The sequence below is a fragment of the Eurypyga helias genome, unplaced genomic scaffold (assembly GCF_000690775.1).
Source record: "Eurypyga helias isolate BGI_N326 unplaced genomic scaffold, ASM69077v1 scaffold4650, whole genome shotgun sequence".
Taxonomy (NCBI): Eukaryota; Metazoa; Chordata; class Aves; order Eurypygiformes; family Eurypygidae; genus Eurypyga; species Eurypyga helias.
In genome coordinates this window covers 1-23,667 of record NW_010223661.1, presented here as the reverse complement: position 1 = coordinate 23,667, position 23,667 = coordinate 1, and the positions used below count along the sequence as shown (strand labels likewise).

General features: G+C 42.1%; 1 protein-coding gene across 1 annotated transcript; it reads left to right on the top strand.

Annotated features, from left to right (window-relative positions):
- Positions 1-302: 302 nt before the first annotated feature.
- Positions 303-22,907, top strand: NCOA6 (nuclear receptor coactivator 6; the record flags this gene model as incomplete). The annotated part of the gene is made up of 7 exons (XM_010147891.1): positions 303-1,422; positions 8,860-8,981; positions 9,896-12,850; positions 14,472-14,540; positions 16,441-16,477; positions 19,156-19,304; positions 22,530-22,907. Coding segments are annotated over 7 exons (4,499 nt in total), but the record flags the coding sequence as incomplete, so codon positions are not given.
- Between the last annotated feature and the right edge of the window lie 760 nt (positions 22,908-23,667).

Genomic DNA, 23,667 nt, shown 5'->3' with positions numbered 1-23,667 from the left:
GTGATATTATGGAAGATTTTCGTACTTACATACAGATAACAACTGAAATTGAATTTCTGTTATGTTTTCTGTGGTGGGGTACAGGGGAAATACCTCTCTGTTTTGAGAAGTGTTCTGTTTTGACAACTAAAATGTATCTGTAGCCACAAACATTGCATCACAGGACTGTGAATGTGTCAGGTATTCCACTTCATTGGGAAAGGGAGGAAAACAATTTTGGAGTACTTATTCAACATCAAACTCTTCTACCATTTCAATCAGTTTCTTACTGGCTTTTTCTTTTTCTTTTTTTTTTTTTTAAGGTGGCCAAGGGTCTGGGCCTCCTCAAAATCAGATGCAAACACCACATGGCCCACCAAATATGATGCAGACCAATCTAATGGGACTTCATGGAAATATGAACAACCAGCAGGCTGGTGCTAGTGGGGTGCCACAAGTTAACATGGGCAGCATACCGGGGCAGCCTCAGCAAGGACCACAGTCTCAGCTTATGGGAATGCATCAGCAAATCGTGTCCTCTCAAGGACAGATGGTAAACATTCAAGCTCAGGGATCGCTGAACCCTCAAAATCAGATGATACTTTCTCGAACTCAGCTCATGCCGCAAGGCCAAATGATGGTGACACCACAGAACCAAAATCTTGGTCCTTCTCCCCAAAGGATGACCCCACCCAAACAGATTATTCCCCAGCAGGGACAACAGATGATGTCTCCTCATAATCAGATGATGGGACCTCAGGGCCAGGTCTTGTTACAGCAAAACTCCATGATGGAACAGATGATGACCACTCAGATGCAAGGAAATAAACAGCCTTTTAATACTCAAAACCAGTCCAATGTTATGACGGGGCCAGCTCAACTGATGAGAGGACCAACCCCAAACATGCAAGGAAACATGGTGCAGTTCACTGGGCAGATGATGGCACAGCAAGGCCCTGTGAATGGTAATCCTTCTCAGGTTATGGGAATTCAAGGACAAGTTTTAAGACCCACTGGACCTGGTCCTCACATATCTCAGCAACTTGGGGATACTACTACTACAACAAATAATGATGTGAACTTGACACAGATGTTACCTGACGTTCCTGTGCAGCAGCCAAACATGGTGCCTTCTCATATGCAAGCAATGCAAGGAAACACCAGTGCTTCAGGGAATCATTTCTCTGGCCATGGGCTGCCTTTCAATACGGGGTTTAGTGGAACACCAAATGGGAATCAGATTTCCTGTGGGCAGAATCCTGTTTTTCCTGTCAATAAAGATGTTACACTCACAAGTCCGCTGTTGGTTAACCTTCTACAGAGTGATATATCAGCAGGACACTTCGGTGTGAACAACAAACAAAATAATCAGAATGCCAACAAGCCTAAGAAGAAGAAGCCTCCACGGAAGAAGAAAAATAATCAACAGCTAGAACAAACAACGTAGGTTTAATATTACATTGTTTTTATAAGGGGCATGGGGAAGCTCCACAGGCAACTTGTCAATATTTTTTCAGCAAGTATGGGGTGAGAAAGAAACTGTATTATTTCATATTCTAGCAATTTCTCTTATGAGTTAAATGATAACCCGCTGGCAAGTCTGCCACTGGAAAGTTTGTTCAAGATGAAAAATAAACTATGCAAACATCCCAGCTCAGTGTTATACACCCATTTATAATAACACCATTCCCTACTTTTCCTGGGTAAAGGAAGTGTAGAATGTGGCATGTGGTACCTCAGCCCTTGGAAGAGAGGTTGCCTTTTTTAAGCAGTCTGACTGGCCACAATCAGAAGTTGGGAAGTACTTTCAGAAGAATTAGAAGCTTTCATATAACGTGCAGTAGAGATTATTGGGGGTTATTTCCTGAATTATATGTATATTCCAACATGTTTCTGCCTGGAATTGAGCTGGACAACTCTTAGCTGAAGCTACAGCTAGAATTTAGAGAGAGGAATGTTACTTTTGAGTTTGAGGATAGCAAGCCCGAGCAGTGCTGGTCCTCCTGGCCTAGGAGACATTAGGAAGGAAAGAAACCCAGAACTCTTGAGAGGGGAGAGGCAAATGGATAATATTGGGAGATGACAAATGAATGTGCCTGTTTAGTGGAAATAGGAGAATACTGACTCTTCATTACTCTTTGGCCATCATATTCTTCATTGGCCAGCTGTCCTGTAACCGTTTGCTGTTGACACTATACTGATACCAGCACAGGGTGGTAGACTACTGCTGCTGTACCATTATTCAGCTTAAGTAGTAACGACAGATATGCTGTATCTCGTTATTCTAATGCTGCAGATAAGCTACAGGGGCATTGAGATGAATCCACCTGATGGAACTTCTGAGGATTGATTCCAGTTTGCTTTAGGGGAAGAAAAGGAAAAACTTTGCACAGAAAATTATAACACAGGAATATCCAAATTTCAAAGTTAAATTCTTAATAAAAAGGTAGCAATGGCACATTAAGCTACTGGTGTGGCTCTGGTTCCACCAGTACCACTTTGAATAATCATTGGAAAGCTTTAACCTGAAGTTTATTACCTTTCCCAGAGACAGCAGTCCAGCTCAGTGCAGAAAGTGGATGGCATTTAAGTACTAAGCGACTGTTCAGTATTTTATTTTTTCCCTTCGTTATTCAGTGCGTAGCCCTAACCTGCATGTTCTGCACAATGTCAAGATTCCTTTGTGAAGATGGAATTAATTTTCTCATGGACATTCTAGTTCTGGACTGAAACGACTCGCATCATCTATAGGAAGTGATCTTTTGTGACAATCATTAATTGGCTTAACTGATAGTAGAATAAAATGCAGGAGTCCTTACGCGCGTTTTACAGGTGCAGAAATGCTGCACAGCAAAGGTAAAGCAAAACATGCTAATAGGCCATGAAAAATACCTTTCACATGCCTTCTGTATAATTGTGTGTGTGGTCATGGTATGGCCACACTTTGCAGCTTAACACTGCTGCAAAACAGGCCATGGGACCTCAGATGAAATCTGAAGGAGTATGCAGTCCACAGCCAGCTCTGAAAACCTGGTTAAAGTACCTCAGCTAGAATCAAGTGGCCAGTGTGTGGATAGACTGCAATTTTGGGGTGTCTTGGAAGCTGTAACTGAGGTAGCAGCAGCTCATCTCTTGCAGTGTGTAACTCACTATGTCTCGTCAGCTTCTGAAATGTGTGGAACAGGCTCCTTCGTGTGCAGGTGGGTGGCTGGGGACAGCCACGATCCATCCTGCAGTGCTGCCCCAAGGGGCAGGGCAGGCCTGTGGGGAAGGCCACAAGTGACGATGTGCTGAGCCTCCTGGCCTTGACAGTCGTTGGCTCCATGGAAGTGAGGTATACGAGGCCGCGTAGGTGTCTTCATTGTGCCATTCCAGGAATTTTAAGTGCAAGTGACTTGGCAAGAGTGCACTGTAACAGTACCTTGCCGTGTGATCCAGTTGTAAAGAGTAGTAGTAGCATAACTGTAGAATGTGCATCTTCCTGCTTGGATGCATCAGATCCTGGGGGGAGCCTCAAATAGATAGCAAACAGATATTTTCCTGCTTGTTGTTCACCTGATATTTAAAGCTATCCAGATGTCTTTCAAACAATAAAAATGTCTTATTTTTCTTTGTATCAAAGACATTCATGTTGCATAGCCACTACCCAACAGCAATTTGCATAATACAGGGTAGGCACTGCTGATAAATTGCAACAAAGTTAAATATGCAAATCTTGTGTCACTGTTAGTCGTCTGCATCTTTCATGGAATGTGGGGGTTTCTTCCCCGAAATCAAAGACAAAAATGGCCTCATATTTCTACGTAGGCAAGAATCTGGTGCTGTGTTTAAAAAAAAAAAATAATTAAAAAAAAGTTTCAGTTCTAAATAGATTCCAATAAAATGATAGTAACCACTACTATAGTGAGCTGTCTTGCTGTGGAAATGACAAAGGATTCAGAAGGAGCAAACGAGTTGGCACTCATCTGAAAAGAAAATCTGTTGATTGTTGAGGAAAAGCCTTGTTAAGATTCTGTTTTCGTTGGTCTTACTGATGATCACCCAGCTTCAGTGGGGCCTGGGAATATCAATAAAAGGACATATAAAGCTCTCTGAGCTTACAAAGCCCCAAAGACTATTTGCTTGTTAAAAAGTTTTCACAATGAAAGAAGCCTAGATTACAGCTCTTCTGTTGAGTTGTGACAATTCAAAAGAATTCCTAGCTCTCAAATAAGGCTTTGAATCTGATTTTGGCATACTTAACAAAGGAAATACCACTTTATGCTTATTGTGTCGTTTATATTTTCAGTGAACGTTCTCTTGCCGTTGGTACCTGCAGAACGCTGTTTTGGCACCTGATACAGATTAGCATTTTGTTTCTTAATGGACAATATATTAGTCACTCTCCTCTGGCACGAGCATTAAGAAGGGAGCTAGGCTTATAGATGACTTTGAGATTATTCTCCAGCAAAAGGAGGGTGACTGCAGTGAGAGGTGGCTGTACTACCTTCCTGCCTAATTCACACTCACTTTCCATACATTGTTAGGCAAGATCAGTATTTTCCTGTCTTGGAATTGCTGATTCTTTTAAATCTGATTTGGATCACTTTCTTTAGCATCAGAATCAAATAGGATGTTTCTCATCTCAGCCTCTTCTCTGTTATTCTTCCTCAGAAATTTTAGAATTCAGAGCAGCAAACCTTGTGTGGAAATGCAGCTGATTTGATAAATGTGGTAAAAATGATTGGGTTTTTCTTAGAAATAATTTCTGAGATGTAATGATATAGTAACAAAAGTACCATTCGTAATATGGTCTGTAGATTGAGCCATATTGGAATGTAAATAGGATAAGTGAGCTATTGAAAGAGTTTATTCAGCCGAGTCTAAAATAGTTTTAAGGGTTTGCTTAATTGAGCAACTCTGTATTGGAATGAGAACCAAGACGTTTTAGAAAAGTAGGTTGTTTAAAACTGGTTGGGTCTTTTCTGAACCTGAAGACTGTAGGTAATGAGATGTAAACTGAGGAAAAATATGTGAGATGAAATGTGATTGTAGATAAAATGTGTTAGCTCTACTAAATGCACACACAAACAGTTGTTAAATGTTCTGTGCACAGACCATGAGCATCACGTGTACTGGTAGAACGGCTGTCACACACTCATTAAAATCACTGCTGGCATTCAGATCTGCCAGCGAACAGTGTGATGTGCAGGTGAACTGCACTGCAGGACACTGAAGATTTTCTCAAACTGATTCAGAGAGCTTTTAACCATAGATCTGGGCTGTGAGTCCCCCTGTCCTGTGGGAAATGAAGCTCATTAAACATTGGAGGACAAGTGCTGCTCTACAAAAATAAAAGTTGGGAAGTTGTTGCAGAGCATTGTACTGTGTTAGCAGCACTGGTTCTGCTTGCATCTGTACTGTAATTTTATTTTTGCACGTTATTTCAGCATCTGCAGCCCTTCTTGGTTTGCTGGTTTGGGTGTTGGGTTTGGTTTTTCTTTCTGGAGTTCTCTCTCCGCTCTGACAAAGGATTTGATACCTGAAGGTTGTGCTTGAGAATGCAGCTGGTGAAGCAAAGGGTTCATGTACAACAATCCATACTGTACCTAATGTGCAGTTAGGGATTTTGGGTTTTCTGGAATGGGAGGTTGTTTGTGGGTTTTTTGGGGTTTTTTTTTGTGGGTTTGGTTTTTTTTTTTTTGGTGGGGTTGGTTTGGTTTTAAATCCAGAGCAATAGGAAAGAACAAAAAATATGGAATATTTGTTCCTCTCACAAACTTCTCATCTTGTTTCTTATTTGTATTCAGAATTTGGGGTTCTTGATGAGTGGTGGTTGCTAAATATGTCCAGGGAAATTTCAGCAATGTTCAGAATTCAGGTAATGTTTACATTTGCCAGCAATTACAGTAGCAGTCTTTCCTACCATAACTGCTCCTCTTTGCTAGCAAACAAAACTCATGTCTCTTGCAAGGTTTGTACATTAGACCCATCTGGCAGGAGATGGTTCCTAAGAATCAGTTTTGCACCACGATTTTCTAAGTTAAACCTGTTTGTTCAGTGATGCTCTAATGCTACACCATTATGAAGAAATCATAAGCAGCAAAATTAGAAACTTAAGGTTGTATTCATAATTTTAGGCAGTTACTCCAATTCCTGTTGCTGGCACCTACATGAAAGGCTGCAGCTTCTCTGAGTGATTTTGCTGCCAGAATTTTTTTTGATTTATGGCTTCTAATACAATGCTTCTGGGGCATGTGTATGCATTTTGCCAATTTTCATCGCATTTATTGGTAGAGGTATGTAAGCCTACAGCAACTCATCACAAAAACTGGTGGTGGGCGGGAATAGACAAAAGTTTTAAGTCCAGATGCTGTCCTTGGCAATACTTGCCTGCTCAGCAGCAGTGCTTGGAACAGTTATTTGTTTGCCACATTTCTTACCTTTTTTCTTTCTTGGTTTATGTTCTCCCCAGTTTTGATGCACGAAAGTTCAGGGACTTTCAAGTTGCGTACTGCATTTTGAATATTGGTTAGGTAGTTAATTGGACAGGCCTGGGTCATGTCAGCTGTACAGATGCCAGAAAATTTTACTCTCGAGTAGAATTAAATAAGATAGATCTATTCACCATTATATACTTCAGATTCTTATTTTGCTGAAAATTTCTTTTGTCCGTAGTATTTCTGCATAATTCTGCCTCTCGTTGTTGGCAGTGGACTTTATTTGATGGCTTTAATTTTAACTCAGAGCTTTTATTACATAGATGTCTCTACAGCCTTCATATATTCATGAAGCAGATAAACAGTTACAGTATTTTACTCTTCATCCCTCTTTATTTTATGTCCTCTGACTGTATGTATTGATAGATGTAGAAACTTGGTTTTTTCTAAGTCTGCAAAAGCTGCCTTCATCAGTGGAAGTATTGGGCATTGAATCTGAACAATTTTAAATTGTCCTAGAGAGTTTCCTGGAGAATCAAGTACCCCTGGAGAAGGACTTTGGGGCACTGGTGGACAAAAAACTGAGCATGAGCCGGCCGTGTGCGCTGGCAGCCCAGAAAGCCAACCGTACCCTGGGCTGTATCCAGAGAAGTGTGGCCAGCAGGTCGAGGGAGGGGATTCTCCCCCTCTACTCTGCTCTGGTGAGACCCCACCTGGAGTGCTGCGTCCAGCTGTGGGGCCCCCACTGTAAGAAGGATATAGACGGGTTGGAGCGAGTCCAGAGGAGGCCATCAAGATGCTTCAGGGGCTGGAGGCCCTCTGCTGTGGGGACAGGCTGAGAAAGTTGGGGTTGCTCAACCTGGAGAAGAGAAGGCTCCAGGGAGACCTTATAGCACGTTCCAGTACCTGGAAGTGCCGACAGGAATGATGAGGAGGAACTTCTTATCAGGGAGTGTAGTGGCAGGACAAGGGTAATGGGTTTAAACTGGAAGAGAGTAGACTTAGATTAAACGTTAGGAAGAAATTCTTCCCGGAGAGGGTGGTGAGGCACTGGGACAGGTTGCCCAGAGAAGCTGTGGATGCCCCATCCCTGGAAGTGTCCAAGGCCAGGCTGGATGAGGCTTGGAGCAACCTGGTCTAGTGGTAGGTGTCCCTGCCCATTGGCAGGGGGGTATTGGAACTTTTGTTTATGCTCTCTCCAGTTTTAAGACAATTAAGATGGTCTTTGCAGTCCCTTCCAACCCAAGCCTTTCTGTGTTTCTGTGATTACTTACCAAGCCCAGTGCAAACAGCCAGATCAGAGGTAAAGCTTCTGAATATCCAGTGTCGGGCATCTGGAAACTTCTTTTGCTGTTGCAGAACCTCTCGCAGAATTGTTACTTAGCAACTACAAAGCCCTTTCAATTAGGAACGAGAATTTAGCATTGCACAGATTAGCCTTATATTTCAGTTTGCTTTAAATATAACAATGGCTTCAGCTCTCTGAAAGCTGGAGGGGAACTTTTTCCAAGGGCAGGGAGTGACAGGACAAGGGGTAATGGGTTTAAACTGAAAGAGGGAAATTGAGATGGGATATCAGGAAGGAATTCTTCCCGTAGAGGGTGGGGAGCACTGGGATGGGTTTGCCAGAGAAGCTGTGGATGCCCCATCCCTGGAAGTGTTCAAGGCCAGGCTGGATGAGGCTTGGAGCAACCTGGTCTAGTGGTAGGTGTCCCTGCCCATTGGCAGAGGGGTATTGGAACTTTTGTTTATGCTCTCACCAGTTTTAAGACAATTAAGATGGTCTTTGCAGTCCCTTCCAACCCAAGCCTTTCTGTGTTTCTGTGATTACTTACAGATCCTCACTATCCCACAAAGGTCTGTGCTCTGTCGAGTGACTTGCAGTGTCTGATACATCAGAGCGTTTTTGCTGTGAGGTCTCTGATACTCTGATCTAGTCACTTCTGGGTATGATACCGGAAGAAGTGGTGCTGCCATTAAACTAAATAAAATAGATAAATAAAAACTAAATAAATGGTGCTACCATTAAAATAAATTTCTGTACATATACCCATGATACTCATCTATACAGATGTCACAGCAGTATCAGAGGGAAGCCTATTTAGTTTAAACTTAATTTAGGTTAGATATTTGTCTAATTTGAAATATCCAGTAGCATCCTCTTAGTTATAAAACTCAGATTCAGGGTAGAAACAAGGAAAATAAATGTTTAAGGTCAATAGAGCGCCAGACAACTTGTTTCTTTTGTGGTAGTATTTAAGGCACAGGAGTGACTGCCAGCAGACCCTGGGCTCTGTGTTCAATTTTGTCATGTTATACCAGAGGTAGTGGTGAATTTTAGTGAATTACTTGCAGGTCTGAAAAAGTGCTAATAATGAATTACTTGAGTACTTTGTCATGGAAGCAGGAGTCAAATACTGATGTGAGGGCTAGATCTTAATTGCAATTATTTTTCTTTCAGCTCTTCAGAACCACGTCCAGCTGGCCTGGAGGAGAGTGATCAGTCATCGATGTCTGGAGAACAAGGAATGAATTTAGATAATTCAGGTCCTAAACTTTCTGATTTTGCAAGTAGGCCACCAGGTAGTAGGATTTTTCTGTGGATTATATGAATGTAGTAACTGTAGGAGAGCTTTTAAATTATCTTTGTGACAGTTCTGTTTTATTTGTGTTATCACACATTGAAGTCCAAAGCTTGCTTTCCTCCTAGAAACTAATTGGTACCATTGTTTAAGTGTTTTCTTTGAATTAGCTCAAAATGAAGAGGTGGCCACATTCTTATGTGTCATCCTGCAGGTATATTATTGAATACTGTAGAGTTATTCACCAGTAACATGACTGATAAAGCAATCTGCAGTTCTAGCTGTAGCATAGACTGATGTCTTTAAAAAATTAGCATTAACCAATAGCTGATTTTTAACTATTAAGAAATAGAGGTTGCAGTTGGAATTATCCTTTGCACATAAGGAGGATTAAATCCAAAGTCCACGAAGGAGTTTATATCATAAGCCACATGGGTGATTCTTAGCACTGTTTTTGGCCAAGTAATACCTGACAGGTTCTACTTTGTACACTAGGAAATGTCAGATGTGTAGCAGGTATGCTAGTCCACGTCCCACAGGGCCTGTTCCACTCTGAAGTTTGCTTTAAAAAGTATTAATTACTGAAAGTCCAGCTCTGCATTTGTAAGTGAAAGCAAGCCTGTAGACAGTTGCAGAGACTTTTCAGGTAGCACGAATCTGGAGTAATAGCTAGTAGCTGGTACAGTACACTGAGAGATCTCCAATTAAATGTCATGCAAATCATTCATATATTAAGCAAAAATATTTTTTTTAAGAATTAAGTAGAATCATTGTGAAGCCCGTTTCAGTAATGTGGATCTCAGATAAGAGAAACAGGCTCATTGGCTATACTTTGTCTGCTGCTCTTTGTTACAGAAATACTGCTTTCTCTGATCTTTGCTTGATTTTAATGGATGTATCATCTTGGCATCTTAGGTTATCCATCTCAGCCAGTGGAACAAAGACCACTTCAGCAGATGCCACCTCAACTTGTGCCGCACACGCAGCAGCCACAGCAGCAGCCACCGCCACCAGCACAGCAAGCCCCGGCCCCGCCACAAACACCCCAGCAGCAGCAGCAGATGATGATGATGCTCATGATGCAGCAGGATCCCAAATCAGTCAGGCTTCCTGTACCACAAGGAGTTCACCCACCTAGAGGACCTCTGAATCCAGACACTCAACGAATGCCAATGCAGCAGAGTGGTAACATGCCTGTAATGGTTAACCTCCAAGGTCCTGGATCAGTGCCTCCATCTCCTGATAAACAACGAATTTCCTTGCCAGGCAATCCTCCTCTGGGAAGTAATCCAAGAAAAATGGTTTATCAAGATAATGTACAGAATCCTTCCAGCTCACCCCTTGGAGAGGTTTCATCTGTATCCTCCCTTCCAGAAGGAGGTGGAGCTGAAGGTCCCCCAGCATCAGGAGCTCAGAATAATTTGACATCTCATTTAGTAGTTTCACAGAACCAATTAATGATGACAGGACCCAAACCTGGACCATCCCCACTTTCAGCTGCCCAAGGTGCAAGTCCCCAGCAGCAATCTAATTCTCTGCCTAGTGCTCTGACACACCATTTTCCAAGTGTTGCCGCCCCCTCACAAACTTCAAGGCCTAAAACCCCAAACAGAGCAAGCCCAAGGCCATACTATCCTCAGACTCCTAATAACCGTCCACCTAGCACAGAACCGTCAGAAATTAGCTTGTCTCCAGAGAGACTCAATGCTTCTATAGCTGGTCTGTTCCCTCCTCAGATTAATATTCCTTTACCTCCCAGGCCTAATCTCAATAGAGGATTTGATCAGCAGGGTCTTAATCCCACTACTTTGAAGGCCATTGGACAAGCCCCATCAAATCTCACAATTAACAATCAGTCTAGTTTTGCTGCTCCACAGTCACACAAATTGGAAGGCGTGGTCATTAATTCAGGAAAACAAACCAGCACTGGAGGAACAAAGAGAGCAAGTCCAAGCAATAGTCGAAGGTCCAGCCCTGGATCCAGTAGGAAAACTACACCAAGCCCTGGCAGACAGAATTCAAAAGCAGCTAAATTATCCATGACAGCTCAGCAGAATCCATCTCTCTTGCAGAACATGGAACTACAAAGAAATATAATGGCTAGTCCCTCTTCTTTGCCAACACCTGTGACTACAAGTTTTCAAAATAATAACATGCTAAGTAATCAGAATCCTGCAATTTTTTTTTTTCCTGAAGACAATAAAGAGAGCGTTAGTGTGCCTCAAGATAACGAGTGTCAAAGTGCACAAGGTGTCCAAGGTAACAAAGACCAGCCCAGTATTGAACTAAAAGGTATCCCTACTCCAGAAATTAAAATGTTGGTTCCAGAAGAACAGTCAAGAAAAGATGGGCAAGCCTTAGAAACCAGTAAGCTTCCAGTCTTGGAGGAAAGTAAAACTGTGGTATCTCCAGCTATGAGGGAGGCGCCAACTTCTTTAAGTCAACTTCTTGATAATTCTGGAGCTCCTAATGTAACCATTAAGCCCCCTGGGCTAACTGGTCTTGAGATGGCACCAGTAGTCACCACTGGAGAGGAGCTAAAGAAGATAGCTGTCATTCCTCCACTGCAAGATTCATCCTGTAGCAAAGAGCCCTCTAATTCACTCACCTTGCCACAAAATAATGAGCCCTGTTCAAATGCAGGGCACCAGGAACTGGGAGAAATAAACGTTGCACAGAGTGTTCCTCCTGTAATGCAAAGGCCTGTCAGCTCTTCTTCTATGTCAGGTCCTTTACCCTCCAACCAGATAACAGTTTTTGTTACTTCAAACCCTATTACATCGTCTGCCAATACATCGGCGCCATTGCCATCTCATTTGCAACCTGCGTTGGTGTCAACTGTTGTCACAATGCCCAGTGTGGGGAACAAAGTTATGGTTTCTGAGGGCCAGTCAGCAGTTCAGTCTAACACCCGGCCACAGTTTATTACACCCGTTTTTATAAACTCATCATCAATAATTCAGGTAATGAAGGGCTCTCAATCCAGTACGCTTCCAGCAGCTCCCATGACTTCTAACTCTAGTCTGATGCCTCAGTCGGTTGCGGTTGTTGGTCCTTTGCATATACCGCAGAATATAAAGTTCTCCTCAGGGCCCACTCCTCCCAGCACATCATCCAGCAGTCCTGTTTCTAGTATTCCCACCAGCCGGCCCCTGGTTCTTAATCCCGTGGCACCTTCTGTTCAACTGCCTTCTCCGTCCACAACTCCTTCCAGCGTTCCTTCCCATCTTCCTGCTCAGCAAGTCAAAGACTTCAGCCCAGAGGAGACTCCTCAGAGTGGTGGGTCGAGTGACCAGTGCTCTGTTACTGCAGCACAGTCTGGACCTGTCGTTTCACCTCTTCTTACGAGTAGCCCAGGATCTGGGAACAGACGCAGTCCTGTCTCATCCAGTAAGGGAAAGGGAAAAGTTGATAAGATTGGCCAACTCTTGCTGACTAAAGCATGCAAGAAAGTCACTGGCTCCCTTGAGAAAGGGGAAGAGCAATATGCTTTGGAGGGAGAAGCAGAAGGTCAGGGACTAGAAACAACAGTCCCAAATACTTTGGGAACAGAGCAGTCACCAGCAGAACTAGATAATAAAACTGTGACACCTCCAGCACCCAGTCTTACAAAACAGAGCACTTCTGGGCCTGGCAGTTCGAGTGTCAGCACTGCGGCCGCTGCCCCTGCCTCCGTGTCTCCCATCATATCAACAGGCACTCCTCCTGCGAGCGTCCCGCCGGTTGTAACCGCTCCCACCCCCCCAGACCTTGCACCTGCAGCCCCGAGCACTAATGGTGGGAGCCACAGCGCTTTGCCAGCTGAGCAAACTGGGCTTGGTGGGGCTGAGGAGAAAGCAGGAGCACATCAGGAACTGCCACAAAGTGCAGGTAAGTCCAGTGCTACCCTGTGTAAATGGGAGAAATGAGGTTGCTTTTGTGAACCTCTGAGGTGCTTTTTTCCATGAACCCAATGAAATTTAAACACTGTAGTCAAGGCTGACAACTGCTTTTTTGTTTCTAATGTTACAGTGATACACAGGCTTGTATTTCACTAAGATTCACCTTTCAGTTGTTTTATTTCAGTTTCCATTTACTGCTTAAAAGGGGTATTTGTCATGAGCATACGATGCAGTAACAGGTGACTTCATATGACTGCTAGAATTGAGGAGAAAAAGTGGATGTATCAGTAATGAAAAAAGTGAGACTTAAGGTGCCTTTTATACTGGTAGATATACCAGTATTCTGCTGCAGTCTTGCCAGAGACTTTTTTTTTTTGGTAACTTACTTCAGTTTATTGATTTAATTATTATATTTTGAGTTAATCCTAATAACACTAGTTCCCTCTTTGAATAACCTTAACCCTCTAGGGAAATAGCTGAATAACCTCATGAAGAAAACAACAACAACAAAACCCACAAAAAATCCCTTTTGTCTAGGGAAAAATTAAAATGCTCATTTCAGAGAAATACGTGAAGAACTGATAAGTGAATCGCACCCAGTTCAAAACCATTAAATAGCTTCACATCTGAGCTGTTCTCTCCTTTACTGTTTTAATTTGAACATCTGACTTTGCTGCTGTTTCTTGATGCCATTTTTAATCGGTTGAAAATGGTGTGGAAGTAAACCTTCACTCTGGAAGTAAGCTGTCGTAATATCCCTTGTGATTTACATCATGAATTTAGACAGAAACATTAAAAGCATGGAAGATAAAATGTACAGAGGTCAGTGGAACTGAGAACTTCAGCCTGAATGTGACTTTCCCTGTGGCTAATAGATGTATGTTGTAGAAAATGGAAATGTTTACTTTGAGCTTCGCAGAAGGAATTCTGGTTTGTTAGGAGAAAAATGGAAGTGAATAGTCTTTATTTAAACAGGAAAATTTAACTTTCTGTCTTCATGTTCTTTTTAAGTTCATTATCACGTACAAGAAGATACTAGAAAGCATTAGCCCAACAAGAATTGTTTTTCCATCTTATTTTTCAACTTGGCAACCTCAGAAATGTTAAGTCACATCATCTTATATCCAGAGGAATTTAAGGGAGCCTCTGGAACATGTTTTGCACTCTTGCAATTGAATTGAAAGAGTGAGGGCATTGATTCATTAACAAAGACGCTCTTTTTCCCAGAACTAATGTTGAAATGAGCATTAAACTGAGAGAGAATTTAGTCTTTAGTTTAGAATTGAGTCTTTAGTTTCTCAGACTTTCTTTAATTTCTCAGTCTGGTGAAAAACTGTTACCTTTAAAAATGTGTTTTATGATACTTAATTTCATCACTTATTCTAGTATAAGAAAAATTGTTTGGGATAGTTTTGTCAGAGTGTTTTTTAAAACTGAGGAGGTGTATGAAGGGGGAAAGTAGAGGGCAGGTTAAAAAAGTTGCATCTGTACATGGAAAAATGCAGTAAGCTGGAAGATACAGCATTTTTTAAAAGCAGCCCGATCACACAACAGAGAATTCTTGTGACTCCCTTTGAAAATAATGCTTTTTCCCTCCACTTTTATTCTAGCATCCTCTCAACATTTAACACAGAAAAAAAGTTCAGTTGCAGCATCAGAAAGTACTGTTCAAAGAACAGGTAAATCTTGCTTTGGAAAAGCAGAATGTAGGTGAACTAAACTCTTTATGTTTGTAAGTGAAAATGCATTTATTTTAATGCATATTTAATGGTCACTAATGTGCTTGGAAGTTTGGGGGCTGGGGGATGCTTTTGGGATTGCCTTTCTTTTAGATACACTGTGCTTGAGAAGTCTCCAGAGCCTTGCTGGAGATTCAGTGCGGGATCAAGTGAAACAAATGCCAGAATCACCAAGGCAGTTTGCAGATACTTGGTCATAAGCTGGAGGGACTGTATTTTTAACGGTACGCTGTGTTGGAGTTGGAAAGTTTTGTTAAGAGCAAATGGGATTTTTTCTTTTATATGGGACACTTCTGAGAATATTTTCAAAAGCCCTGCTGGGAATGTGAAGTTTTAGAATTTTAGTCCTTTTCTGTTCAGCTTTTAATGAACCCTCAGCAGTGTTTCAGGATGGAGCCCTCACAGATGATGTCTTGTTGCCATCTATTATCCTGGTGCTTCAGCATTGATTCTGTGGTGGTTTAAAAAAGTCATTTCCAAGAAGAGTAAGGAAAAGGGCTAGATGTGGGCTTGCGCATGGGGAGTGCCACTCTCCATCCATTTGCCATCTCAAGTGTGGTTAGAAGTAGAGCTGTCAGAAAGTAAAAATTGTACTAAATTGCTTTCCTTGAACTTCCACTTAAACAAAGCCATTCATGCATCCTGTCAAGTTCGATCTGGCTCACTGCCCCGGTGCTGTGTTAGGGAGTTCTTGCTGCAGGGGAAGCACTGGTGTTACTACTATTGGATATTCTCCCTGTTCAAATTTTGAGTAGGAAGAAAAACGACTCTTCCCTTATTTTGTTTAGTCTCTTTTTCTTTTGCTACCAAGACCTCTGTTTTTCCCAGGCACTGCTATATACACTTACACTGAAGAGTCCGATGTCCCAACAACACAGATTGTAAGGGGTATTTACCATAAGGGGCCAGACACTCTGTTTTCTTACTTTTTTGACACCTTTATTCCTTGTGCACACTCCAGCAAACTTTGTGTACTAAATTAATCTTAAAGACGAAGCCACATTTTATGCACCACGGTCCCAAAGATTGTAGGGTGTTTAAGGGTGAGATGGAGTACGCTCTAGCTGATGTGACAGACGAGCAGCGACGTAGTATGTTACACTGTCATGGTAATCCCTAAACCAGTGGCGGTTTCTCACGAGGGGTGCTGTGTTTAGGTATAGATACACCCTCTCAACAAAGGATCTCGTGGATATGGGGAGAATGAAAAGATGGACAGTAAAAAGTTCAGAAATCTTACATGATGCAAAGGAGAGCAAATTGTTTTGGGTGAAGACTCAAAAGGAAACCTGAGCTGTACGTGTAAAACTACTGTGAGAGAAAGATGGCAGGTCAGACTTCTCTTTACATCATCTCCTGAGAGAGGTTTTTTTCCAATTCAGTAGAAGTATAATTGGGCTCCAGAAAATTGTCTTCCTTTGCATTTAGAGGATATTGCTGTGAGAGGTGGTTGTGTTAGGGCAAACTTTTACATACATAATAAATCCAGATCAGTAGTTTTAAGGTTTAAAATTAATAAAACTTAGATGTTTTAGAAGTAATAAACTGTCTAACATGGAAGTTAAAAAAGGGAGAGGACTTGTCAGGAAGTTCCTCTACAGTTTTCTTGGCAGGGTTCCTTTTAACTTCTCTGCCTTTGCAGATGCAGGCCATAATCAGAAAGAGCACTTGGCTGATGTGGTACTTGGTTTGATATGTTAGCTGCTTTGAGAGAAATAACAGATGAGAGAACTTGATTCTTCAAACCTAATACATAATGAGAAAAATGTGAGATAGTCATGCCTTGTCAGTGGGTATGTACTTCTACAGCAGACTTTAAAATTATCTTTTTCTCTTGTAGAACTTGAAACAAATGCTCCAGTAGTTGCTGGTCAAAGGTAAGGAGATAGTTTGTGTAGATTCAGAATAGATATAGCTTTCATGGGAGAAAGTCTCTCTCTCTTCACGTCAATTGCACAACTTCTGCTACTGCTTTTCATTTTCTTGTCCATACCCTCTCTGTCCTGCTAAGAAATCGGGCTGGTTGAGTGTTTCAAAACGTTGCTGAAATGCAGAACATAAGATAACTTTTTCCCAAGTCTGTCTTCATGCTTTGGGCAGTGTTTCCTCTTCTCCCTGAGTGTTTCACGTCCTGGAAGGGTCTTGTTGGTTTCGCTGTTCTGTATTTTCTGAAAACAAATCAAAACTAAAACCCCCAAAGCCTGCAGCTTAGCTGTCATGTGAATTTTTGTTCTCTGAAAGTAAGTCGTTCTTAAGTTTGTTCTTCTTCTGCCTTCGTGACTTCTTCAGATTTCCTCTATGTTTGCTTGTTGACACTTTGCTGAAACCTGATAGAAAAGCCAGGTAGAACTTCATATTGTCCCAATTAAGCCATTCAGTAATTTAATGATGAAATTTCGAATGGCTGTGTTCCGTCAAAAGAAAAGATGGTTTCCAAGATCTGTTTCTGTTTAGAGTGTAAACCCACCAGACTCTTTAAATTCAGTCTAGGCAGCTGCAATAACAGCCCTTCATAACAGTTTTTGGGTAACTGTTGGCACAACTGGCTGGGGTTTTGCTGCTGCCCTCGTCGGGGGAGTGGTCTCCTAGGCCAGGGCAAGAGATGCAGTTCACTCATGTGGTCCATCAGGAGATAAGGCAGTGTCATCTTCTGTGGGGGAGGTAAGGCAATACACTTTCTCCAACCAGGAGTGACTCTGAATTGAATATTTAACTATATTTACTTTCACATGGATTGCCATCTTTCTAGTTGTCTCAAAGACCAGCTGAAATTTCACGACAGACTTTTTTCAGGACAGAATTTTTCTAACAAGCTGAAGATGCGCCACTTGGGAGATGAGCAGATTCTGCAGATGAAGTGTCTTTGCGTCACCATACTCCAGAGTCATTTAGCACATCAAATTACTGCAGATGCATTTCTATTTAGATTTTTCTGGACTGGTGCTTTTCTGAGCAAGACCGGAAAAGAAGGAAAGTTTTCAGGCAAACTGACTTGAGTGCTGTCTGATACAGCAGTCAGCTTTGAGCTCCTGGAGTTAAGTGCCATAAGGTACAGACTTTAGAGGATCCTTGCAACCTACAAAGCACTAGAAGTATTTTCACTTGAGCAAACTTGATTTCCTCCTGTAAAAGGAGAGGAGTGATATGTTGCTTCCTATGAGCCAATCCAAGCTATGGATTAGTCACTAGAGTCTGTAAAATTTCTCTTAACAACTGAGCTTCAGCTGATGGTGCCTGTTTGCTTACCTCCTGGTGTCCTCTGAAGCAGGTGGCTGTTGTTTCAGCTGCCCAGGGTACTTAGCAGAAGACCAGTTTGTGACCTGTTCAGAGGATTCGGTTTATAGATTGTCCATAATACTGACCTACGGGGAAATAGATTTCATTATTTTTTCTGTATCTGAGACAATCCACATGCTTCCATATTCTCTTCTGCTGTGTGTTTCCTTGCTTGAAAATGTTTGTCTCTCCTTTTGTTGACAAACTGTGTTTTATTTCAGTATCTGTTACTTAGAACTACACGTATTAGTAGTAGTTCTTTCGCTCCAAGCAGGAATTCCTCTGAAACAGTGACACTGCAGTGGAACCTCTGTAATGCTTGGGTCTGCTCTGTGTGTTTTCTGTCAGTTCTCTGACTAAAAGGCAGCCTTTTTTTGAAAACTTTCAAGTATCTCCAAAAGGGCATGAAATGAGGCTTTTTTCTCCTTTTCCAATAGTAGCAGAATAATTTATTTGATTACTTACCTTTGAATTCACAGGAGCTAAGTTTAACTTAATCTTCAGAAACCACTTGGTCATCAGAAATTGTCTGGCATTAATGCATTAAGGAGAAAATGCCCAGACCTCAGGATGAGTTTACAGGGTTATGAGTCATAAAATAAAAGAGGACTTTAATTACAAAATGTAGCACTCCATTTATTGTCTCAGTGACAAGAAATACAGATTTCCAAGCTACCTAAAAATACCTTATTTTATAGCAGAAAAAGGTTTCTGTTATAAAAACCAGGTTTTTCACTTCAAGCTTTAAAGCTTGAAGAAAGTTGTAAATAAACCTTAACTTTTTAATATGTAAAGAAATCACTGGCTCAGTGGAGTGAGTCTTTTTAGTAAAAACAAAAGCTGGCATACTCACTGAGGGGTTCGTAATTCCTCCTTATGTTCATCTGCAATTTCAACTCTGTATTCCCGTGTCATAGCAGTCTCTAATGTAACTTGTTTGCTTTTCCTAGACTTCAGTAATGGTGACGCCTGTGGAAAACAGAGCAGACAATTTATAATGCATCTAATTTCTTGGGCTTCTAATGTTGAAAATACTCTCTTTGAGGACTTCTCAATTCTGTATCTTCTGATAATTTTTAATAGAAATGGACTATACTCTGGCTTACTCAGGTCATTCTTCATCTGATAAATCTTCTGGTATCTCTAGCATTTCATATCTTCAGTGCTAATAGTCCGGAACTGGTACCTGTGTCGGTCCATCCTCCAGCTTGTCTGAGTTGCATAGAAATACATAATTCTTCTTACACTTCATCAGAAATATTTTGTCCCACTTTATTAGTAATGAGACAAAAGAGAATTGTGAAAAGTCTAAAACTCCAAATAGAAGAAATTCAAGAACAGAGGATTCTGGCGCTTCACAGGAAACTGTAGAGAATGGACAGCGCAAGAGGTCCTCCAGACCAGCATCTGCGTCCAGCATTGCAAAAGGTAAAATGCACAGGCATCATTTCTCTGGAGAGGGCAGGAAGTAACGTACTTCCTCAAAAAATAACCCTTTCAGTAACTGGCTCTTTACAGCTTGTAAATCTTGTGTGCTTTTAACTCTGGTTTCAATGACTTAGGCACAGGTTGGTGTTGAATTGTTTACCGACATCTGTACTGGCAGTAAACCTCGTATGAATTTCCCGTTGTTAAGTTGGTGGAACTTGTTTTCTGCAGTACTTGTCAACAGTGTGTGCTTCAGGCTTGCCTAGTCGAAGCAGAAACGCATTGCCTTTAGAAGGACTGTACTCCAGTGAAAGTGATACTTTTGTTTTCCCTGAAGCCTGAAAGACACAAGACAAATGCTTAAGTCTCCCCAAGTGCACGGTCAGCCCTTGTGAAGGCAGGTGCTGTGGGTCGGGCACGCTCAGCATGCGGCCGGCATGGCAGCCTGGAGCACTGAGGAGTGCTGTGTGCTCACACGCAGAGCCTCGGCTGTTCTTTCTAGAACGTCTGAAACCCTAAAGTTAGAGGTGCTGACCCACGGCGCCAGCAGGTGCTGACGTGCCTTACTTCTGCACAGGTTACAGTCTTTACCAGAGTACACAGCATTGGTGATACGCGCGAGCGTTACTGGAGTGCACAGCCCACGGTGCCGTTCTGCGTTTCTGAAGCTGTCTCAGCTCCTCGTGTCTAAGGGTCAGAAAAATGGTGATGGATGAAAGTTGTGTGGAAGGGTAGAGACCATCAAGAGGCAGCATTGGGCCAGTATTTTAAAGGTTACATACAGAACAAAGAGGTATTAATACAAAATTATTACAAAAGGAAGTCAAGTTGAATTCAGCAACCATTTTCCATACTGAAGATACCAAAGTTTGTTGGTAAGCATGTTTGCATCGTAAGAGTTTTGAGACTTCCAGCTACACATACTTGTGCAGCGACTCTCAAAAGAGCACATAGAGGGACTTACGTGTTCTGCACTTTTGTGGCTGCTGAATTTAATTATATTTGCTTCTTGTGGCAGGATGTGCAGAAGAATCTAAGTCTGTATTGTGAAAATAAGTTATCTTTCATGATTGTGAAGAGAAGTTTGAAAAATGTGAAGCCAATGTAAAATCAGTTTGGTGATACCTTCCTGAGTGTGAGGGGATCTGAAATGTATGACCTGCCCCACATACTGTAGTGAATAAACCTAAAGATGACAACCAGTGGCATGTCAAATTCTGAAAACGTGGGAACATGGAAGTACATGGAATTCAAATAATACCAGAACTGACTTAGGGGTTTGTACTGTATTATTCATTTCACTCTGTAAGTAAAACCACTGTTTTTAAAATGTGTCTGAAACTACTGCAGTATTTAAGGGTTTTGCTTGAAAACGTAGGCCCAGCTCACTGTGTGGTACCCTGGGCTGTGGTTACCTTATCGCTGTGCAAGCAGCTGCTTCCTTCCAAGTTGGAGAGAAGGGGAGCAAAACCAGATTCTTCTGGAAGAGGACAGGCTGGAGGATCAGTGAGGTGGCTGGAGAGGGGTAACAGGGTTTGGCACTGGTGCCTACTCTGTTCTACATTTTTATGGGTGAATCATAGCTTACAAAAGCACGTTTGTCTGGGTGTTCCTGACCTCCTCCTAGACATCTACAGTTATATTTTCTGTGTCCCGAGGAACTCGCTAGTCCACGTGCAAGGGAATGTGGGGCTGGCAGAGGTTACCTTTTGAGATAGCAGCTGATTGAGGCCATGTTAAAAATGGCAATTAGGAAACACTTAAATATAGCAGGGAGAGGGCAGTAGACTTTGGTCCATTCGTGTTGGAATTCCCTTGCTGAGTGTCGGGAAGGAGGAGGCAGAAGGATAACTAAGAGAAGAGGGCACACTGAAAGTCAGCCTCGTCCCCACGCACCTGGCACGCTGCGGTGCGCAGGTTTGGGATAGAAGCAGGCAAGGGAGATGCTGCTGGCACTCCAGGATGCGGGTGATGCTCAGAGGGCCTGTGACAGGTACCGCACACTGCTGACCACTGGCCCGTTGGTTCTCCCAAACTGGAGACTTCAGCAGCAGCAGGGATGGCTGCAGCCGGGCTGCTGCTGGCCGAGCTCCGTTGGAGCAGCATTGCTACTCAGGGCGGGCTCCGGTGACCGTACGTTGTGCCTGTGACATGTTTCACTTCTGAAAATGGTACTGTGTTGGGATTTTCACTTTTTGGAGTACATTTCCAGCAAGGGCTGTTTCATCATTTACTGTAGATTTGAGTTTGCTAAATTTTGAAATGTTGATTTTTTTTTTTAATTTTTTTTTATTTTTTTTTGGGTGTGTGTGTGTACAACATTTAACCACCATGAGGTTGTGCTGTTGCTTTTCCCAGTTTGGAGGTTTTGGAAATTTTTTTCCCTTTTGCCTCATAAAAATACACACAGCTCTAATAGCTTTTGGAAGATATTGTGAGGAGCCAAGGATACATTGCCAACATTTCACATCATATTAAAAAAAAATCAAAATATGCAAATACCCTTGGTCCTTACTCTTTTTTTTGTTTGAAATGGAAACTTAGTGCCTTGGTAAGTGCACTGAAAATGTCATCTGCTTTCACTGCAGCTTCTGCAGTGCTTCTGGTTGTTCTGCTGCTGTGCTAGGTAGTATTTGGTATCTTTCTGCATGAGCTGTCTTTCTGTGAATCGCAGTGGAACCTACAGAGACTAATGACTTGACTTCTCAAGGCCTTAAGCGACTGCACTTAAACCGGCATGGCAGGCTTCAAAATACCTTCCCAAATTGTTTTCATAACACCATCTCCAAGATGCTTGGGTCTGATTGATGCGGGGTGTGCCTAGCGCTGTACTGCTGTTTCACAGAGACCGTCTCTGTGGTACCACTGAACAGGTTGTGGCACGTGGGGAACTAACGTGAAAGAACAGTTAAAAATATACAACTCTTATTTTTAAGGGCATTATATTAGAACTTCATAAATGTTAAACTCACAAGACTCGGACGTAGTGCCCTAGCAGAAGCTAGGGGGAACTTTGTGCTGTATCGCTGTCAGCTGCTGTCGTCAGGGTAAAGGGTCCATGTGTGTTACCTCCTGCGAAGAGTCCGTCCCGGTTCTGTGGAAATCCTGGCTTTCAGAGGTTTCCACTCTGGTGTGGTTTTGGAAGAGTGAAGGGGCAATCTGTGCACCTCTGGGGAATGGCTTACCGACTTCGTATCCATGCTTTTTTTCTTCTCTTAATTTCAGAAACGAGTGCCAGTGCAATGCAGTCAAAAAGAAGAAAATCCAAGTAAATTACTGCATGGAAACATGAAACATGTAAATGAGTGTGAATTTCCCAATAGCAATTTTGAGCTGTGATTTTTCTTTTTTAAATAGAATTCTGTACAGTAAGTCATTTTAATATTATACTGTTCCCCATAAATGATTTTTTTTCTAAAAAACAGATAAATAGATATAAAAACTGGGTTGTTCTAAAACCCCCTGGATTTATGAAGTGAAGTCCAGGGTTAGCACATGAGGTTAATGTGTTTGTATGAAATGGAAGGGGAGGGGGAGACAATTGTAAATTTATTTGTTTCCACTTTTCATAAACAAATTAGAATACAGGGTTGTCATTTTTAGGTATGAAAATAATGTATTGTGCTGTTGTTTAAGTACTGTATGTGAATAGCAGTAAGAGGGTTTATAAACAAACCCAACCTTGTTTGGAAATGTAAATAATTTTATTATATAGTAGATCTGATGTATTTGTTGTAGAAATGGACCAGTGAAACAAAAAAATAAATTTAAGGATTTGTATAATGTGGAATCCCTCGTGGTCTAAATAAATGTTATTGTCCTATAATTTGGGTTGTATTATTCTTAGCAGCAGCAAGAGCATCATTCCAAACAGGAAGATTTGAAGGGATTATTTAGAGCTCTAGGCCTACAAGCTCCTTAGATGGAGCTTTAGAAAGGAATTTGTTTAACCACAAACGAATTAATTGATGCAGCTGATCTTGGAAAGCAAGAAAAAACCACAAAGGCCACCCTCCCGCCCTGGGGCTGTGTGCAAGGATACGTAGTGGGGGGAGCCCGAAGACGGCGCTCCCCACAAAGCAAGCTGCTCAGCGGGGACCGGAGTGCCACCGGTGGCGGCTGCTCTGTGCGCACCCCCGCGGAAAGTAGTCAGCCCCTGCCTGCCGGGAACTCTCACGTGAGAAACGGGAGCCCGTCTCTTCAGGTTGCTTGGTGCTTTGTCTGCAGAGAGGTACTTTGACTTTTCTCCTTCTCCCATGGAAGCTTCGATACATTTATGCGTATCAAGACTGAGTAAATCTAAGTTGTTGTTAAATATGTATTGTCATCTTATATAATGATGGCAGTGTGTGCTGGCAGCCCA